The sequence below is a fragment of the Miniopterus schreibersii genome (genome assembly GCF_964146895.1).
Source record: "Miniopterus schreibersii genome assembly, chromosome: 9".
Lineage (NCBI taxonomy): Eukaryota > Metazoa > Chordata > Mammalia > Chiroptera > Miniopteridae > Miniopterus > Miniopterus schreibersii.
In genome coordinates, this window is record NC_138118.1 from 81,791,686 (window position 1) to 81,810,844 (window position 19,159).

At 53.9% G+C, this 19,159-nt stretch overlaps 1 protein-coding gene across 2 annotated transcripts in view; it reads right to left on the reverse strand.

Annotated features, from left to right (window-relative positions):
* Positions 1-11,676: 11,676 nt before the first annotated feature.
* EGFR (epidermal growth factor receptor) overlaps positions 11,677-19,159 on the reverse strand; it is a 129,219-nt gene continuing 121,736 nt past the window's right edge. Inside the window, exons 23-28 of one of the 2 annotated variants that reach the window (XM_081148074.1) lie at positions 18,526-18,672; positions 17,283-17,380; positions 15,501-15,668; positions 15,115-15,162; positions 14,310-14,412; positions 11,677-13,613 (exon numbers count right to left, since the gene is read on the reverse strand). In XM_081148074.1, coding sequence (XP_081004200.1) covers positions 13,252-13,613; positions 14,310-14,412; positions 15,115-15,162; positions 15,501-15,668; positions 17,283-17,380; positions 18,526-18,672 — 926 coding nt within the window. In that variant the 3' untranslated portion in view covers positions 11,677-13,251. Of the gene's footprint in view, positions 13,614-14,309; positions 14,416-15,114; positions 15,163-15,500; positions 15,669-17,282; positions 17,381-18,525; positions 18,673-19,159 lie in introns of both variants that reach the window. The other variant, XM_081148073.1, reaches the window with a different exon arrangement.

Here is a 19,159-nt window from a genome sequence, read left to right on the forward strand (position 1 = left end):
AGAAGATGGGGGTGAAAATACCCCACAGACAGCAAAATACGGGCAAACACTTCTAGTTCCTCAGGGAAAGGCCTTCTGAGACAAGATGCCCGAAGCAAATGCCACGGAAGATGCGTTTAATATAAAAATGTTAAAATTATGCTTCCCCGATGGTACTATTTACCATATATAATGTATATGATTAGAAAGTTGAAAACGAGAGTCCAAGACACAAAGTGAACTCTTGTAAGTCAATAAAAAGGAGACCCCCCCCCCCCCCCACAGAAATGGGCCAAACAAAACTGGAGCGGGTAATAAAATAAGAGAAATAAACTCCCCTTTACATTTGATTTTTTCGTTTATTTATGCTTATTATGTGTTATATAAAATAAGCATATTTTATATGCAAATGTAAACATGGGGAAGATGCCCATTTCACTAGGAAAATGCAAAAACCCCAAAGAAAGCCAACGCAAACACAAACCAGCCGCTGAAGCTCCATTACATGGATGCAAATTGTAAAAGTTGATCATGTTAAGCATTGGCAGGGATGTGAAGAAATGGGTCCCTGAGACTCTTCTGGCAACTCGACAGTGTCTATTTAAATTAAGATGCCCTAGCATTTGACCAAGCAATTTCCTGTTGCAGTGAGAGCGGGAGGGAGAGCGAGCCTTGGAAGGGTCACGGCAGGGCGCATGCAAAATCGTGTCCATTGGGAAAAGCCCGTTAGTAAGAAGACAGCTGCTTCACAAAGAAGCCCCGGGCACACCGTGGAGCCCTGTGCAGTGTTCCCATAGAATCAGCTACACGTCCACGGCACGACAGAGCCAGGTCTCCAAAAAGCGTTGCTGAGGGAGGGGAGCAAGCTGCGGAATTATCAAAGGAGCAACTACCCCTCCCCACCAAACAAATCCACTACCATCGGCAATATTTTATTTTTATTTTTAAAAATATGTTTTTATTGATTTGAGAGAGAGGAGGGGGGGAGAGAGAGAAACATCCCTGATGAGAGAGCCATGGATCGGCTGCCTCCTGCTCGCCCCCGACTGGGGATCGAGCCCGCAACCCGGGCCTGTGCCCTGATGGGGAATCGAACTGAGATCTCCTAGATCCCAGGTCGATGCTCAACCGCTGAGCCACGCCCGGCGGAACAATATTTTATTTTTTAAAAAGGGTGAGCTCATGTAAACACATTCCACGGATATACGTGTTAAGGTCACGTACAAGGACTGCCCGTTGATTGAGGGACAGAAGGGGAGAGAACAGGAGTGACCCTGCTGAGACTGGGGTGGGACGGACCGGGCTGGGGGGAAAGGGCTGGCGTGTCCGCGATACAGGTCGCGAGAGAGATGCGTGACAGGTGACAGGGGACAGCTCCTGCTGGGAGGGTCAGCTGGCAGCGTGCTGGTCATTTCCTCCTGCCAGTTATCCCTTAGATTATTGAGCTACAATTCCACTGGGCAATGAGCTTCCCTATCCTGGGCCTAAGGGAGGGACTGGACGTTGAGTGGAGAGGGGTGAGGTTACGCGAAGGCAGGACTGTCAGCTCTGTTCACCCAACGCTCAGGGGCCCTGACTGAGGCCCATGGCTGCCCTGGGCGCCAGGTAGTAACGATGGAAATGATGCAGCGGCCCCGGATTCCAAGGGGCCTTTTTCTAGGAGGGGGGAAATCCTCTACAATAGAAATTTCAGTAACAGTGTGATGGGTAAAGAGAGCGGTGCCGTGGGCTCCGAGGGCCCTGGGAAGGGCACTCGCCTACCTGGAGGGGCAGAGGTGGCTCCCTGGGTGAGTGACAGCTGGGTCCCGGGAGGAAGGTGGGAAGAGCGGTGCACGCAGGGGCACCCACAGCCACTCAGCAGACGGAACTGGGTGGGGGCGGAGAGTGAGGGGCTGGGAGGGTGTAGCGGCCGGGTCAGGGGGGCTTAGGAGCCTGGATGTCCCTGCCATGGGCACACAGAGGGTTTAGGAGGTGAGAGCTGTGGTCAGGATGGGTTTAGACACAGAATCTTGGCAATGGTGGGGTTGGTGGTATAGTGGACGTGTTGGTGGAACCCATCTTCGGGGTTAAGACCAGTGGGTGGGCGGATCCAGGGGTCCACCGAGAGATGACACAGAGTCGGCACTTCCTTAGAGTTCAGGATGAAGAGGGAGAGGAGGTCTGGGCTTTGCTGGATAATTCTAGACCTGCTAAGAGTATATTTAAGGAAATTCCTCCTAATCCTCTCCTGCGCCAACTCACTTCTAAAAACGCTTTGCAAATCTTCCTGTCGCTGGTGCCTGCAGCCAATCAACTTAAACACACTGTTTGGTTTCTTAAGCTTTAAAAACGTTATGTATTGAAACTTTGACCCGTAAGGGCCAAGACTTGGATTAATATCTCATTTTAAAAAAACAGGATCCAACTAGAAATCCCAGGTAATAAATAGTTGGGGCTCACCAAACGGTGGAGTTCCCGACTCTCACAGAGGCTCTCTCTCCTTTCCTAGTCTCTTGCATCTTAAAATAAAGAAGCCTTTCTGTTGTAGACGGAATATTTGTGCCCCGTTCAACTGACAGATTGAAGCCCTAACCCGCAATGCGATGGTACTTGGAGACGTGGGCTTCGGGAGAGAATTAGAGTTAGGCGAGGTCATGAGGGTGGGGCCCTCGTGGTGAGATTAGCGCCCTCATAAGAAGAGACAGCAGACAGCCCTCTCTCCCTCTGTCTGTCATGCGAGGAAGACGCAGCCAGAAGGTGGCTCTCTGCATCCAGCAAGAGCGTCTCCCCACACACGGAACCAGCCGGCACCTCAACCTTAGATTTCTCAGCCCCTGAACTGTGGGAAATAAACGTCTGTTGTTTCAGCCACTCAGTCTGCAGTATTTTCTCACGGCGGCCGGAGCTGACTAAGAGCCCTCACTCCGAGAGCTCTGTTATCCTAGGCCCGTGCATCCACCCCTGTCATCCAGGAACCTGTGCCCTCAGCCCAGAACGTCCCCTGCAAACCACATCCTCGCTGCCACCCACGGTGCATCTTCCTGCCATCCACACGTTCCCAAAAGGAGGGAGAGAAAACAGGATAAGAAATGGCTCAATGCTTTGCTGTGTGTGGACCACAGGGAAAAGCTATGAACTGACATCCCTGAAATTCTGTCCCAACGTGATTGCCAAAGTAATATGTTATGTCCTCGTTAAGAAAATCCGAACAGCTCAGAAGCAGAGAAAAGAAAAGTTTCCTTCTTGTCTCTTTATTAGCTCACGTTTCACTCCCTGCTCACCCCGGGCCTCTGCCATTAACAGGTTGACACGAGTATTTCCAGGTAATTTTCAGAGGTAAGCGCAGAGGTGTATGCACAGATGTAGGCTTTGTTTGAAAACAAAAATATTCAGCAACTTGCTTTATTTTATTTAAAACTATTTTATGGGGCCCGGCTGGCCTGGCTCAGCGGTTGAGCATCGACCTGGGATCCAGGAGATCGAGGTTCGATTCCCGGTCAGGGCACAGGCCCGGGTTTCAGGCTCCTCGATCCCCAGCAGGGGGCGAGCAGGAGGCAGCTGGTCCATGACTCTCATCATCGATGTTTCTCTCTCTCTCTCCCCCCTCCCTTTCTCTCTCTGAAATCAGTAAGGACATATTTTAAAAAACCCCACACACAAAACTATATTATGGGGACATACTTGTAATATTGCTCATGGGTTTAGCCCTCCCTTTTTTTAACAACTGTACGGAATTCCATATTATGATGCTCCATGAGTTAATAATTTCCCTTTGAATGAAGTAAAAAGCTTTCCATTTTTTTTCTGTATTATAAATAATGTTCTAGGGAACATTCTCATTCCTACGTATTTGTATAGTGGTTTGAATGTGGGCTCAGTCAGCTCGGGCTGCCAGAACAAAATAGCAGGGACCGGGTGGCTCACACAGCAATATTTATTTCCCACGGTTTTGGGAGCTGGGAGTCAGAGCTCAGGGTGCCAGCCTGGCCGGGTTCTGGCGAGACTCCCCCTGGCTCGCTGAGGGCTGCCTGCTCCCCACGTCCTGCCTGGGCCGAGAGAGAGAGGGCTCTGGTCTCGCTCTCTTCTTACAAGGACTCTAATCTGACGCCAGGACCTCATCTAACCCTAATTACCTTCCAAAGGCCCTACCTCCTACGGCCATCGCACTGGGGGTTCGGGCTTCAACATATAACTTAGGGGGAGACATGTTCAGTCAATAACATTTTAGTAGGTTATTTGCACAAGGGAAATTGTCATGTCAAAGGATACTCATGTTTAAAATTGCGATTGTTGTCCCAAAAGTTTATAACTCTTTCTGGTCCCACTGAAATGTGTGGTGGGAAGGGGTGAACATTTTGTTTCATGGGCCTTTTCTTGATTGTGAGTGAGGCTGAACATGTGTTATTATTAGTCATTTGTATTTTTCCACTATTTGTCCAATTATACACTTATAAGGTGTTTAACTTCTTTTATGGGCCCAATGCAATTCTTCCTATTTTAGGACATTAATCCTTCACGTACCTCAAGAGGTTTTCTTCTCATATGAATTTGGACTTTTCATTACCGTTTAGTTATTTTTTCTTTATAATCTAAACCAATTTCTTTTCGGTGACCACATTGCCAATCTTTTCTTTTGAGCCTTTGGAATTTTGTTACGTGTTAGCATAACCCTCCCCTCCTAAGATGCAGAGCTATTCCCACCCATCCACTTTACCCAATGCTCTGACGACTTTGGTTTTTACATTGAGATCTTTCGTGCACCTGGAATCTGTTTTGGGGCGTGACGTAGAGCTCCAAGCAGTTTTCCAAGGGATGGGATTTTTCTCCAAAGGCACTCACTGGGAGCCCCTCACCCCCCACTACCTGCGAACACTGCCGTCACCATTCACCGCATCTCCACGCGCACCTGAGTCGGCTTCCACGCTTCCCGGGTTTTCCCACTAGTGGTGCCCTGGGGCTGCACTGGTGCGGTGCAGCTTAATGATTGCTGCAGTTTTATGAAGTGCATTTTTGTACCATCGACATCCCTGCTCGGTTGTTTCCAAATGTCCTTGACCACCGCTGTGCATTTCCTGCACTCCACGTTGGAAAACCTCCGCGTCCTAAAATAGCGATTTGACATTTGCATTTGAAGTGCGTTGACTGCGTCCTAATTAGGGGAGGACTGGTATCACGTTGTTTGCCGGTAGTTTTTATCGCGCGCTCTGCTACCAGTCAACGTAAAACGTATAAATACGTTTCCCGCATACAATGTGGTATTTTTACAAGGTTCAGGCCTCACGTCCGTGTCATCTCGAGCCTTCTTTATGTCTAAGTAGAGGCTTATAGAGTTTCTTCTCAGCCTCTCTTGCGCGTTAAGCTCGCACCCAGCTGCTTGTCGTTCCAGTTGCTGTTTTAAATAGGACTCGTTTCATGACACTAATTAACGGTTGGTGGTATGTAGGGAAGCTATTGACTGTGTATGCATATGGCCACCCTACTGAATTTTATTTGTTTTAATACTTTTTTCCAACCAGCTGTTTTGGAGACAGCAAATTTGTGTGAAGGACCAGAGAGGGGATACTTTTGGCTTTGCAGGTCTTGGGATCCCGTTGCAACCTCTCAGCTCTCCACTGGAGTGTGGAAGCAGTCGCACACACACATGCATGCATGCACACACACACACACCTGCACACACATGCATGCATGCACACACACACTCACACACCTGCACACACACACCCGCGGGCACACATACACAAGGAGAAGGCAGGACCGTGTTCCAACGCAACTATTTACAGAAGGGAGCTGCCGGCTGGGTCTGACTCTGCTGGCTATGTTCTAAAGATACGAATATGTATAAATAATATATTTTTCCTTGCCTCCGAAACAGGAGGCTTCAGAGGAGTGTTGACTACCAGGAGCGATGACAGTGACTCAGGTGAGAACAGGGCGGGGCAGGTGGGGCTGCTGAGTCACCTGTGCTTGGCCTCCCGTCCACACGCACCATGGGTGCAGAACCCGGAATGCTCATTGCTGAGCTCAGGAGGGTTAAGTTCCAGGAATGGGGTACAGGGCATATTGTCCTTCCCCTTGGAACCCAGTACCCACGTTTTCTGGCTCAGTCCAGGGCAGGAGAGAGAGATTCAGGCAGAACCTGCAGGGCGTCAGAGTACGGGCCTGGCTGTCCACCCCCTCCCCGGGCTTGTGTCTCCGCCGGATGGGAGCAGAAGGCGAGGCTCTCCCTAGGTACACATTTATAAATCACAGTGTACACCCACAGGCTCTCTGTCATAGTCTGTTTACTGTCCCTGAGACCAGGGCAAAGTTCAGATGTGATTGTTTGGCTTTTCTACCCGAGTGTTTGAATGTCCTTTCCTGGGTGTGGAGGGAGGACCCCGGTGGCCTCGAGGAGCAGCTGGGACATCGGGAAGCCTGGAGGACCTGCCGGGGGCCCATGCCTGGGGGAAATCCAGAGCCAGGGCAGAGGAAATCAATCATCAGTCTCCTTCCCAGACCCTCCCGTTCTTGGGAAATCTCTCCTCAGAGTTATAATCACGTTTACAAGATTGGGCCCCAAAGCATAATCTCTTCCAGCTGCAGCCCCATCCACCAGGAGCTGCAACTAGAGGGATGGGTGCTGGGGCGTGTGCCCGGAGGCTGGGAGTAAGCCACGGTCCCCCTTGGGGATGACAGTTCGGTCAGGCTGCCTCGTTTGCTGAAACCTGCCCTTCTATAGATGGGGCTAAACCCCAATCGGAGGCTCTGGGCTCTGAGAGGCTCAGCCCTTCCCAGGGAGCCTCACAGCACCAGGGGTAGTCAGGGAGACCTGGGGGCCCGGGGGTCCTGAGAGCACCCCGATTTGCTTCTTTCTCAAGGACCTTGGCATCTGAAGTCCTGCTCCCCAGGAATCAGACTTTACTCTCAGCTCTATGTTTGTGCGTAGTGACTGATGATCTTCAGACTGGACACCACCAAGCAAAGCTGTGATTTTCCAGGGAGTGACGAGAGTCAACACTGCCTGCCTTAGGGCGGCTGGGAGCCCACTGAGCCCCCCCTGCTCTCAGGCCTCCCGCATGTGCCAGAGCCGGGTGGGGCATCCTGGCGCCTGCCGGGCGAGAGGGCAGCGGCCTGCAGGGCCCGGCTTCTCCCTCTGGGGTCAGAGTCTCCTGGGCTGTGAAAGAAGCCGAGAGCCCCGAGGACTATCCCATTAGGCGTCCCGGTGCTGGTCACCCTGGCAAGCAGCCCAGTGAGCTGCCTGCGGCCTCTCCCTGCCCCCTGCCTGCCCCCCCAACCCCCAGCCCCGGGCATCCCAGGACCTCGGTCGCTGGCGCTGGGCTCCTGGAAGCCGCCACCCCCCCAGAGGCATCGTTGGCTTCATCGGGAAGTTTGCTTTTTCTCAGTGTTGAGTTTACACCCCCCGGGTCTCATTCTCACGACTGAAAAGGGGGAGGGAACTCTAATCGCTTGCCTGTCCAAGCGCTTACAGGTAGGACCCGGCCTTTTACACCACGTTTGCGGTCATCGCATGAGAGCGGTCTCCTTCAGCACCTTGACGGTCAGTAGTGAAGTTGCCGAGATGAAACGCGCTACCTAAGAGACCCCACCCCACGAGAGTCAGGGGTGCGGAGGGAAAGCCGCCCAGGAGTGAGGCGGTGACAGCCAGCAGCCGAGCCTGCGGCCCTGCGACAGGGACGGCGCGGTTCATTGTCCCTCAGCGGGACCCTGCAGGGTCGCAACACTCCTGCTCGCGTGGGGTCTGGGGAGACAGAACCTTGCTCCTTGGCCACAGAACCCCCCCCCCCCGGGGCCCTGTGGGGCAGGAGAAACTATGAAGAAAACCTGGGAAGGAGAGCTTTTGGGAGCAGGTGTGAGCAGGTGTGAAACGGCCGCAGAATCAAGAGCTCTCGTCAGAATGCACCGCGCACCGCCCGGCCCACGCGGCTCAGCGGCCCAGCGTCAACCTGGGATCCAGGAGATCGAGGATCGATTCCCGGTCAGGGCACAGGCCCGGGTTGCGGGCTCCATCTCATGTGGGGCGTGCAGGAGGCAGCCGAGCAATGACTCTCTCATCATTGATGTTTCTCTCTCTCTCTCCCTCTCCCTTCCTCTCTCGGAAATCAATAAAGACATATTTTTAAAAAGGAAAGAAAGTGGACCGCACACAGCCCGGCACCTGGAGGAACCCATGGAGCTGAAAGGGGCCTGTGTCCTAACCCCACTCACCAGGGGAACCTCCAGACATTCACCTGTGACCAGGCCTCTGGGGTGTGGATCGGGATAGTGCGGGAAGGTGGGGGTAGGGCAGAGTGAGTTTGGGAACTTCCTACTTTCTGCCCAATTTTGCAGTGTTTGAACCTGAGAGTGCTCTAAAAATAAAGTTTATTAATGAATTTTAAAAAGTTATCAGGAAAGAACATCTACAGGTCAGATATGATCAATAAGTAATATCGACATCGTTAACCAAGAATACAATATTATTCTTAGGAGGTACGAAAAAAGAACAATGAATAATATACATCTAATTGTTTAATACTCAGCCTACAATCAACAGGTTCTGATCCCACATGTAAACCATATAAAGAAAATCTTGCTTTTTTCATTTGTACAAATACTGCTCTCATCACAAAAACACTTGACAATGTTAAAAACGTACCGTGTCTAAAGCTATTGCTTGTTTCAAAAAGGAAGTTATTGCTGTCTGTGTAGCTACTCAGTTACATTGTGACCTCGAGCCCACAGGATCTCATCTTTCTAAGACATTCTGTTACACAGCAAGATTATTTTGTAGCCAAATTAGGTCAAAAGGTATTCTTTTTATAAAAGAAACAAGTAAATGCATCTAACAATGTATCTGCCAGGTGACGGGTGGTGACTCTTAGGACTTCTGAAAGGACAGCCTTAGGGGCTGTGCCTGCCATGCAGGAAGAGAAAACCACACGAATTGCTTTTCATTCCAGATATAACTTACGAAAAAGGTATGAAAAATGTTTCTTAAAGCATGAGTCCCCTTGTTTTTATGAAAGCCGTCCAACTGCTCAGGCAGTGCTCCTGATGTCTGCCTTCGGAATGTAATTGATGGTCAGCGTTTTCTTTCTCCTGGGAAACGAAGGTGCCTTGGCTGCCAGAGGGCGGTGGGCAAGCGGGCTGCATGGGCGCAGGAAGGCTCCCTGTCTCTACGCTAGTCCAGCCCGTCGTTAACGGGGTGCGGAGAAACAGCATCTGCTCTGCATCTCCCTCCTTTTCAGCGCTGGTTAGACCCTCTCCCCTCCAGAGCGCGGGCGACTGGCTGGAGCCCCTGCCCACCCAGAGCCCTGGGGCTCCGCGATGGATGCTGAGGTCTTCGCGGCTTAGTGCCCAGTCCCGAGGTTCCTACGTCAGCAAGGATTTGCCTGCAAATCCACACACCTGTGGCTGGTCCCGAGGTGTCGCTTCTCAACCTTGGCTGGACATCAGAATGATTTTGGGAGCTTTAAAAAGCACGGGTTCTGGGATTCACCCCTAGAGAGTTGCATGGAATTGGCCTGAGATGCAGCTGGTCTCAAGATCTTTCCCAAGCTGCCCCGGTGACCTTACTGCGCAGCAAGGCTGAGATCCCTCCTCGGGTGGCCAGGATCAGGGGGGCCAGACGGTCGGCGGCTTCATCGATAGGGAGAGGAACAAAACATGCCAGACATCACAGGGCTCTGCAGGCGTTCCAGCCTGTACTGGCAAATGCATATCAATTTGTAATAGACAAATAAAATGATCTGCATCCAATGCATATCAATTGTAAGAATTCCCATAAAAATAATTTGCAAGAAAATGCTCTGTTATTGCTTATTTTACATTTCCAGGGTCCACTGGCAGGCGAGTGGAGGGTGGTGTACAGTGGGACCTGTCTATTAGTGGTAACAAACAGTAATTCCTTTCCAGGAACAGCCCAAACAGACTCAGGGACCGGCTTTGGACCCAGACTGAGCTACGGGCGCCCTCCACCTTGTACAAATATAAACATAGGACTCTCCTCGTCCAGCGCCGACCTGAGCTCGCTCTGCAGTGACGCTGACACTGTGCCCCTCGGTGAGAGGGGGAGGCTTTTCTCGTTTCAATAAAACCCCTTTAACCTCGGTGTCCCAACGACAACGCTCCTGCAACCTTTCCAGAGTAAACCATCTCCTTTTGTAGAAAAGAGAGTTCTCCTAAAAGCATACCTTCTGCAGTTCAGTGCTACATAAGAGGACAATATTCCTCAAAGAAGTTACAAAAATAGATTTACATGAAAAAGTCTCGTCTGAACGTGTCTGACGGTACAAAGCCTATTTCCCTCCCAGGGCAGGTGTAGAGGAGGCCGGCGTTCTGATGGGTTCGGTTTCACAGCCCCGGGAGGAAGTGATCAGAGCGTGGCGTGGGTGGTGACCGTGGTGGTGACTGTGGTGGTGACTGCGGGCTTCTCAGAAGAAAGGAATGTGAAGTGGGTGTTACGGGCCCTTCCCGCAGCCACCCCTCGGAGCCAGCGGCTCGTTCACTGCTGGAGGACACCCCGTTTCTATCTGTCTCACTTCTTAGAAAATGCAAAGGGTCCCGGGGCTTAGCGGGGCTCAGACGGGCATCTGCCGCTTCTGGGGCCAGTTGGCTGCTGGTGACCAGGAGTCTGGGGCTTTCGGAAAGGCCGCGAGTGGCCACATCCCAGCGTATTAGGGACTGCAAGCTATCCCGCTGGTTGCCTCCGGGAACCCTTACTGCTCCCAGGGTGTTTTCTTCCGTCCTGACTTGGGGGCGCGGCACAGATCCCTGGGCTTGGACCACCGAGGGTGACCTCAGAGATGAGGGTTTCAACGCTGGTTCCGTTCCAATCACATGGGGAGCCCCTGAGACGTTGATTAAGTTGGTCTTCCTTTAAGCTCACCTGGTGGGCAGTGAGGGTGAGAACCTCCAGCCACCATCCTCCGACAGCCTTGTAAACGCGTGTGCGCCCCGAGGCCTGTGGCCAGGGAGTTCTGAGCGGGACACCGTCGGTCGACTGAGGGTCAGGTCTCCCCCACAGAGCTTTCCTTCCTCCCAGCGGTCCCCCAAGCTTCAGGGCTCCCCAGAATAACCCGGGGGAGCTGGGAAAAGTCCCTGGGCCCAGGCTGCACCTGAGATGAATTCAATCAGAACCTTCTCGGTGGGGGCCTCGGGGATGCCCAGGGCGGCAGCCCAGCTTGTCCAGCTCACGGTTCCTTTACATCTGCAGTCGAGGAGGGGGGGCTACAGCTCAGAATAAAGAACTTCCAACAAGGACCTACGCCTGGAAGAGCCATCTGTTTTACTTCACGAGGTGACAGAAGTATTTTCATAGAGTTCAATGACGGGGCCGCCTTAGAGATGATCTGAGAAGACGGGCACGAGGACGGCGGCCCGCTGAAAACGTCAGCTCCCGCCTCTTCCTCCCCCGAACCCTGCCGCCCAGGCGGGGCTGAGGCTGGGCTGAGGCTGGGCCGCGGAAGGAGCCGCAGGCAGGCCCTCTGCAGGGTCGCAGGACAGGGTATGAGCTTTGAGATCTGGCCAGTCAGGGCCATCAGATGGCAACACCGTCTCCCGGGAGCCCCGCTCCTGCCCGGCCCCCGCGGCCCCGGAGCTCCGCTCTCAGGCTCCGCGGCGTCTACAAGCCCCTGCGCCTCCGGGAACAGGTGTGGTGGTGAGAAAAGCAATCCTAAGAGAGTTTGGCAACTAGGTTTCATGCAGGAAAAATTAAATCCAAAGGAGAAGCAACAGCTTGAACCTGTCCTGCTGTTTTATTCTGTTAGAGTAAACTATTTCAAACTACAAAAATACTAGGATTTAACTGCTACAATGTAACTGGCTACACAGTTGCCCTCCCTCAGCGGTCCCCTGTGCCTTGGCAAGTAAGTGACAGTGGAATGTGAGACACTGTTTCCCAGCGCTGCATGAACATCCAACTAAATTACGCTCTGAGGTGAATGATAAAAGTGGTGTAAGGACAATGGCTTAAAAAGGCAGACTCCTAGAAATGCTGTTGGATGGTCTCATTTTAAATTCTGGTGGGGAATTTCCTACCTACCACCTGAATTCCGCACTATACAGGACGCCAGCACCATGCCCGCCTGTAACGTGTGCCCACATGGGAGGGCTGAGTGGTGGCCTCGGAGCCTGGATCCTTTATTTAATGGGGCAAAGGGGGGGCGCTTCGGGGACGGCCTACCAGGGAGGGACAAAGTACCCTTCGAGTAAAAAACGTTTAAAGTGAAAGAAAAAGGAAATTATCTTCTATGAGTAGCCTAAACTAATTTTTTGGGGGGGGGGTGGAGAGGGGAAGGGAGACTCAATGAGTTTTAAGCATGGCTTCACTTTTGGTCTCTGGATGTGTGTGCACCCCCAGGCTCCCAAAGGACCGAATGGGTTTCCTTTGAGACTCAGATCTGGGGGGATATGTTCTTGGTGGGGTTTCTGCATCTTAATGAAAGGCTTCCGGTCTGAAGGCTACTGATTCAGCCGGGAGCCCACCTGGGCTGTTGGCTGTACCGTCTCCCCTCGCTGACGGGGGAAATCACACTGGGTTTCAAAAACAGTGGAATGGAAAAGACACGAGGAAGTCTTAGTGCTCATGAGAAGACGCTGGTGAACCAGTGGAGGGCAAGTACCAGGAGACACTGATATAAAAGTCATCCGAGGAGGACTTCTAGCTGTTTCCTCCTTGCCCGGGAAGGGGTTCAAAGTGGCTTATCCCCTTGACCCTGCCAGGACCGGCTGCCATCACCGTCAGGCCTGCGTAGCTCAGGGAGGGCTTCTCGCCTGTAACTGTCTGGCAGTGGAAGGGCCTCGAAGCAGAGACAGTGGATCAGGTGTCAGCTGAAGAGCGGCCCTTGCTCCTGGTCCCAGCCGGGCCCCCGCGACGCAGTGCAGCGAGTGCTACGTACGAACAAGTTTCTTCCTCATGGGAAAAGCCCACTCAGGGCAAGTCAGTAATGACCGTTAAAAGTCCCAAAGGTCCCCAAGCAATACAGCTCCTTTTATATATGTAGCTTTTTCCCCCCCAATATACCTGATTGCAAGGTGAGCGTCTGCCCAGATGGACAACATTCTTGGCTGGATATCTTTTGTGGAGCCTCACAGTGTGAAGACAGAGGGACGTCCCTGCAATGTCCCAAAGGACACCCGAGCAGGGGCACTTCCTGGCTGGAAGGTGGGCCGATCAGGTGATGAGAGCAGACGCGGCCAACCCAGCCCAGGGGGCCAGGAGTGGTGTGGGCACGGCCGTCAGGACCGAGCGGCTGCCGTGGCTGGTCCTGGGGGCTGAAGAGTCTGGACTTGTGGTTGTTGGTGCCACCGTGGTCATGCCCCAATAAATTCACTGCTGGGGGGGCCTACCCTCAGGTAGTCTGCATTTTCAGCCGTCGGGCCTGTGAAGATGCCATTGGACTTGGCCTCCCTGGGAAAGAAGTCCTGCTGGTAGTCAGGGTTGTCCAGGCTGATTTGGTGGCTGCCTTTCTGCACCCAGAGGGCAGGGCCGTCAGGGACTCCGTTGACGCCGGGGGGATGGACGGTGTTGAGATACTCTGGGTTGTCCACGGCGTTGCTGAGGGGGTTCTGGTAGTGGGGGTCTCGGCTGGGAGCTGGGTTCAGAGGCTGGTTGTGATAGACGGGGTTCTGCACAGAGCCTGCGGGCCTTTTGGGGACCGCCTGGTTTATGTATTCTGAAATTGGAAAGAGATAGGAGGCAATCAGAAAGCACGGTCCAGGCCCAACTCCATGCTTTATCCGAACCCCATGAACTTTCTCCAATGAGACAGCTGGTGACAGAGGGCGGGGCCTGCAAAATCGGCTGTGTCCTTTCCTGTACTCCTCAAAGCAATGGGCACGCTTATCTCTCACCCCTTAAAGTTCTCAGGGCACAGCCTGCCTCGAGGGGTGTGTGTGCAGGCAGGTGGGGGGTATCCGGGGATAAAGCTCAGGTTGGAAAGATACATGGGTCACAGGCCAAGAATGGAGCCAGGAGAGAAAACGGGATTGAATCCGTCACACACAGATGCACACACGTGCACACACACGCTCACTCCTACGCACACACTCCCACAGTGCTCACACACACTCCCACACTCTCCCACGTATGTCTAAGCTGTTTGCTCCGAAGTCTAGAACCTCTGCAAGCTGATTCTGAACACCAAGCTTTGACACACCCCTGCCCAGCCCCGAGCTTGGCGGAGGCCTGGGTGCCACGCCGTCCGGGTCGTGTGTATCTGCCTCTCACTCCACTGTCTGCAAATATGCCCCTGTCTCGGCCTCTGGATCAGTCTGAAGGAAGCCACCAGCCAGGGCGCCGGGGCTGAGGCTGCGCTGCTGGATGTGAGGGAGGCTGCCGGGCATGGCTGTGTCCAGGACAAGCCGCTCACCTGGCACTGGGAGGAAAGTGTCGTTGATGTTGTCCTCAGTCAGGGCGCCGGTGGGGTCTGAGCTGTACCGCTGCAGGAAGCTGTCTTCCTTGAGGGGACAGCTCTGCTGGGGGAAGGAGACAAGGTCTCGTGAGCCGGTGAATGAAATCACCTGGGATCTGTGACAGGGCAGGGCCCCACCTGGCAAGTCTGCGCAGGCCTGAGAGTCTGCATTGCTAACATGCTCCCAGGATTCCCACGCTGCTGGCCCACGGACCACGGGGTGGTGCAGGGCCCGTCACTGTGTCCAGCAGGCCGTCTGCAAGGGCAGAAATGGCCTCTAATCTGTGCTCTTCAATACAGCAGCCACTAGCTACACGTGCGAGCAATTGAATTTTAAATTGCATTGGATTTTAATGAACGAACATTTAAATGTGAGTAGCCACATGTGGCTAGCGACTTCCCTGTTAGTAAGTGGGCGTCTAGATCGAGGCTACATGCCACCAAGCCTCAGCACCCTTGGAGGGCCGGGTGTCACCCCCAGAAATCCTGCTTCCTAGGTCCGGGGCAGGGGCCCCACGGTTTGCATTTGTCACCAACTGCCAGGTGACGCTGCAGCTGCTGGCCTGGGAGCCACATCTGAATAGCGCTGCAGGGAGGTGACAGCTCATTGCTGGCCTCGAGGCGGGGGTCAGGGAACCATGCAGGGGAGAAACCACGCAGCGAGGAAGACTGGATTCTCTGGGTTGATCTGGGCATTTCCCAGGTTGAACAGTGCAATGCCCAGGGGCGTTGTTGAGTTCGGTTACTGGGGCGCCACACCTACCCCGTTTCTGTCGATGCAGGCCACGGTGGAGGTGTTGCTGGTCGCGCTCTGAAAAAGAATCGAGGGGTTTATGGACGCGCGCAGGGTCTCACCCCCCTCACCGAATACTCGAGGTGTCTGGAGAAGCGGAGATATTTAAAGGTGCTTCATTTTGCCCTGGCCTGGTGGCTTTAGAAAAACTAGGCTTAGTTCTGACCTAATTCTGTTCCTTAGTGAACCTAAAGAGCGATCCGGTGGTCATAACGCAATAAAAAAAGTTAACAGACTTAATCAGCTCAGTCTGAGCCTGGCTTCACCCCTTGGGACCAGCGGGCCGGCTGGTCTCCGGGCGGGTTCCCTCGGAGGGGCTCACGCGGGGGCAGAGCCTGAGGGGTGGGGGTTCCTACCAGGGAGCTCAGGAGGGGCGTCCGGGAGGTGGAGGGGCTGTGGAAGAAGCCCTGCTGGGGGACCAGGTATTCGTCGGCGTCCACCAGGTCCTCCATGTCCTCCTCTTCCATCAGCGTGCGGTAGAAACTGGAGTCCGTGGGGCTGGGCAGGTGCATCCTCTCGTCGCCCTGGGTGAGGGTGGGAGACCGTTAGGGGCCCCGAGGGGCTTGGCTACCTCTGCCAGCAGCCTCCTGCCGGCAGGCGCCTGTGTGTTTGCCAGTTTAGTTACAGTGAAATCGCCCCGGTTCTCTTATGTACGGCTGCTTCTTCCCCTCCCTGACTGGCAATTAAAACATTAAAAATGCCTCGATGTTTAAAAGCCCCCGGATGAAATGCGAACGGCTCGGAGGAAAGGGCGAGGTCCCGAGCAGCAGCCTTGGGCGGGTGTGCTGTGCTCTTAGTTGCTGCGATATTGTGGTTTGTAATAATATCCCACGTTTTCTCATTTGCTCGTCCTGGAGCAGGGCTCCTAAAACCCCTGGGATGTCCTAAGTGTAAGAGCCACACGGGTGTTTTGCTATGTTAATGGGGCGACTCTAGGTCTCCAGGAGAAGCGACCCTGTGGTTAGAGGGCTGGACCGGTCAGTCCCACCCCAGGTCTCTAGGGAGGGGATGGGGGCTGGAGATGAAATCAGTCACCAAAGGCCAGTGGTTTAACCCACCTGCCTATGGAACAAAGTCGCCATAAACCCCACAGAGACGGGGCTCCGAGAGCTTCCCGGTTGCAGCGAGCGCGGAGATTTGCGCAGCGAGTGCGGGGATTTGCGCAGCGTGGCTCGCCCAGGGAAGACGCGCCTCCCCTCCCCCTCTCTTGCCCTCTGCACCTCTTTCTCCTGGCTGTTCCCGAGTTATTTACACCCTTTTACAGTAAGTCAGGGGTCTGGCGAGCAGAGGGCTTTCCCAAGTTCCGTGAGGCACTCGAGCAAAGTAATGGAGCCCTAGAAGGAGGCCGTAGGAACCTCCGATTTATAGCCGGTGGGGTCAGAGCACAGGGGACAACTGACACCTGCACTGGGCATCTGAACGGGGGGGGCAGTCTTGGAGGTCTGAGCCCTCGACCTGTGGGATGGACGCTGTCGCCAGGTGGATGGTGTGGGGACTGGGCTGACTCGTGGACACCCAGAGGTGTTGGAGAGAGGCTTGCCTGGCGGAGCGGGGAAGCCCACCGCCCCGGCCCCCTGTGCGAGCACACACGCTGACCTGCTGAGCAGGACCCCTGGGTGCTGTGCTGAGCACACACGCTGACCTGCTGAGCAGGACCCCTGGGTGCTGTGCTGAGCACACACGCTGACCTGCCGAGCAGGACCCTTAGGCGCCGTGCAATGGATTCCATGTTACTTCCCTGAATCTTTAACACAGCCCTGTGAGCTTGGTTTTGTAACCTAACGTGGCCATTGGAGAGCCAGGGATTGGAAGCCAGTCTTGCCCAACACCAGAGCCCTGCTTCTCCATCCAAATGAGCGGAAACTCTGATGAGGTGGCACAGGAAGATGACACAGGATGTGAGAGTCGGCCTGGGCAAAAGGGTTCAGAGAGGGGTGGCAAGCGGAGCTGGAGGGCACCACCGATGACCTGCATGGCGTTTGCAACTGGGCCTGTGCCTTGATCCAGATTTGCTCCAATGCACCGAGGACCTGGTGACACTGCCTGGGAGACGGTGCTGGGCCAGGATGGAGCCCATGGACCCTGGGTGCTCGTTACAGGGGACTGTCCCCAGCCAGGTGCACACTGAGGTCCGGTACCTGGATGACAAGGTAACGCTGGGGGTCTCGGGCCATCTTGGAGAATTCGTTGATCAGCTCGCGGAATTTGGGGCGACTGTCTGCGTCTATCATCCAGCCTGGAGACGAAATGAAGAAAAAAAAAAAAAGGTGCCGTGAGAACCCTGACAGCAACGCTCAGGATGGCACTGCTTAAAGAAGGCGCTTACGGTGAGACCCTTTCCTACAGATAAACGCTGAGGACGCCATCTTCGCGATGGGCCTTCCAGTCTTGGCAACCCGGGGCTGCTGTGTTTAAACATCCTGGTAACGGGACACGTATGAGTCAGAGTGAGGCCAACACCCCAACGTGCTGCGCCTGCTCCGCCCAGGGCTGGCACCTTGGCGTGACCTCCGAGGGCTAGCACCACAGTGTGACCGGGGATCCCGGGGGTCTGCTCTGACCGCCGGTGCCTGGTCCAGGCTCCCCGAGGCCCCACTCTAGTCACCCTCGTCTACATCCACTCAGCAGTCATGCCAGCTCGAAACCAGGCTCCCTTTAGGGAAACTTAGGGACTTTCTTTAAGAACCTGGGGGTTTGGGAAGTCCCCACCCCGGTGATCTCACGGGCCAGTGGGGTGTGTGCGTGTCCGCGTGCGTGCGCTTCAGCACCTCCTACGGAGGACTCCCTGCCAACCAGGCGGGTGCCTGGGCTGAGCAAGGACCTAGCCCCGGTCGCCACCCGAGGGGCAGCCAGGAGCTGGAAGCCTCGTGCCTCTGGGGGCTCACATTTATTTCCTACCAGCAGGATGTCGGGCTATTTTTAGCCAGACGGCTGGGTGACCTCAGACTCCCAGCTTCCCCAGCCCCTAAACAAGGGAGTTAAAAATAGATGACCCCCGGGTGCAGAGTTCAGGGAGGCATTAATATTTACGTTGACTCTGCTCCCCGGTCCCCGCGTTTCCTCCTTGTGTACATGCTCAGCACACACGGAATGTCACCTCTGGCACCCCCTGAACTCGGGATTCTGCTACTGTGACAGTGTCAACGGGGCCACACGCACTCCTACCAGGGCTGAAACGGTTACTGGCTACGCTGCAGTCAGGCCTCACGTACGTCCACGATGCGAAAGATTGAAAACAAGCCAGAAATACTGGTTTTTTGAGCCTTGTGTGGTTTCTTTGGGGATCTGAGGTGCCAGCTGTCTGACTTCCTAGGCACAGCCGGGCACAGCGCGCATCTCGCCAGGGCCCCGCGACAGGAGGGTGGCCACGGGGTCACTCACACTTGACCATGATCATGTAGACGTCGATGGTGCAGATGGGTGGCTGCGGGAGGCGCTCTCCCTTCTCCAGGATGGTCGAGATCTCGCTCGCCGGGATCCCGTCGTAGGGCTTGGACCCAAAGGTCATCAGCTCCCACACGGTGACTCCTGGAAGGACGAAGTTGTCACTTCATGAGTCAGTGACCACACACCTTGTCCTTAGTCATCACCGTTGATACTGTTTCTAACGTTTAACAACCCATGTGTCTGTCGTTGTAAAACTGCAATTCCAGTTCCCATCTCATTATGCAAGAGAATTAAAATTACCCTACATTGAGGGATACTGCAGAACTTTTTATATAAACCACACCAGTTTGAACTTGGGGATTTTGAGAAAAGAACTCTTGGTCTTGATTTCAAAGAATGAAAAAAAAAAACCGTATGTAAACTATTACTATAATATAAAATAAACCCACACACAGAGAGAAAACAACAATAAAACAACAGAAAACACCGATGTGTCTGTGGTCTTGGGCAATGGGCTCTAGTGCGGGAAGCCTCAGTTTGCCTCTCTGTAAAGTGGGATGATGACCACCTCTGTCTCCTAGGATGTTATGAAGGTCAAATAAGATAATACAACTGAAATGCTCAGACA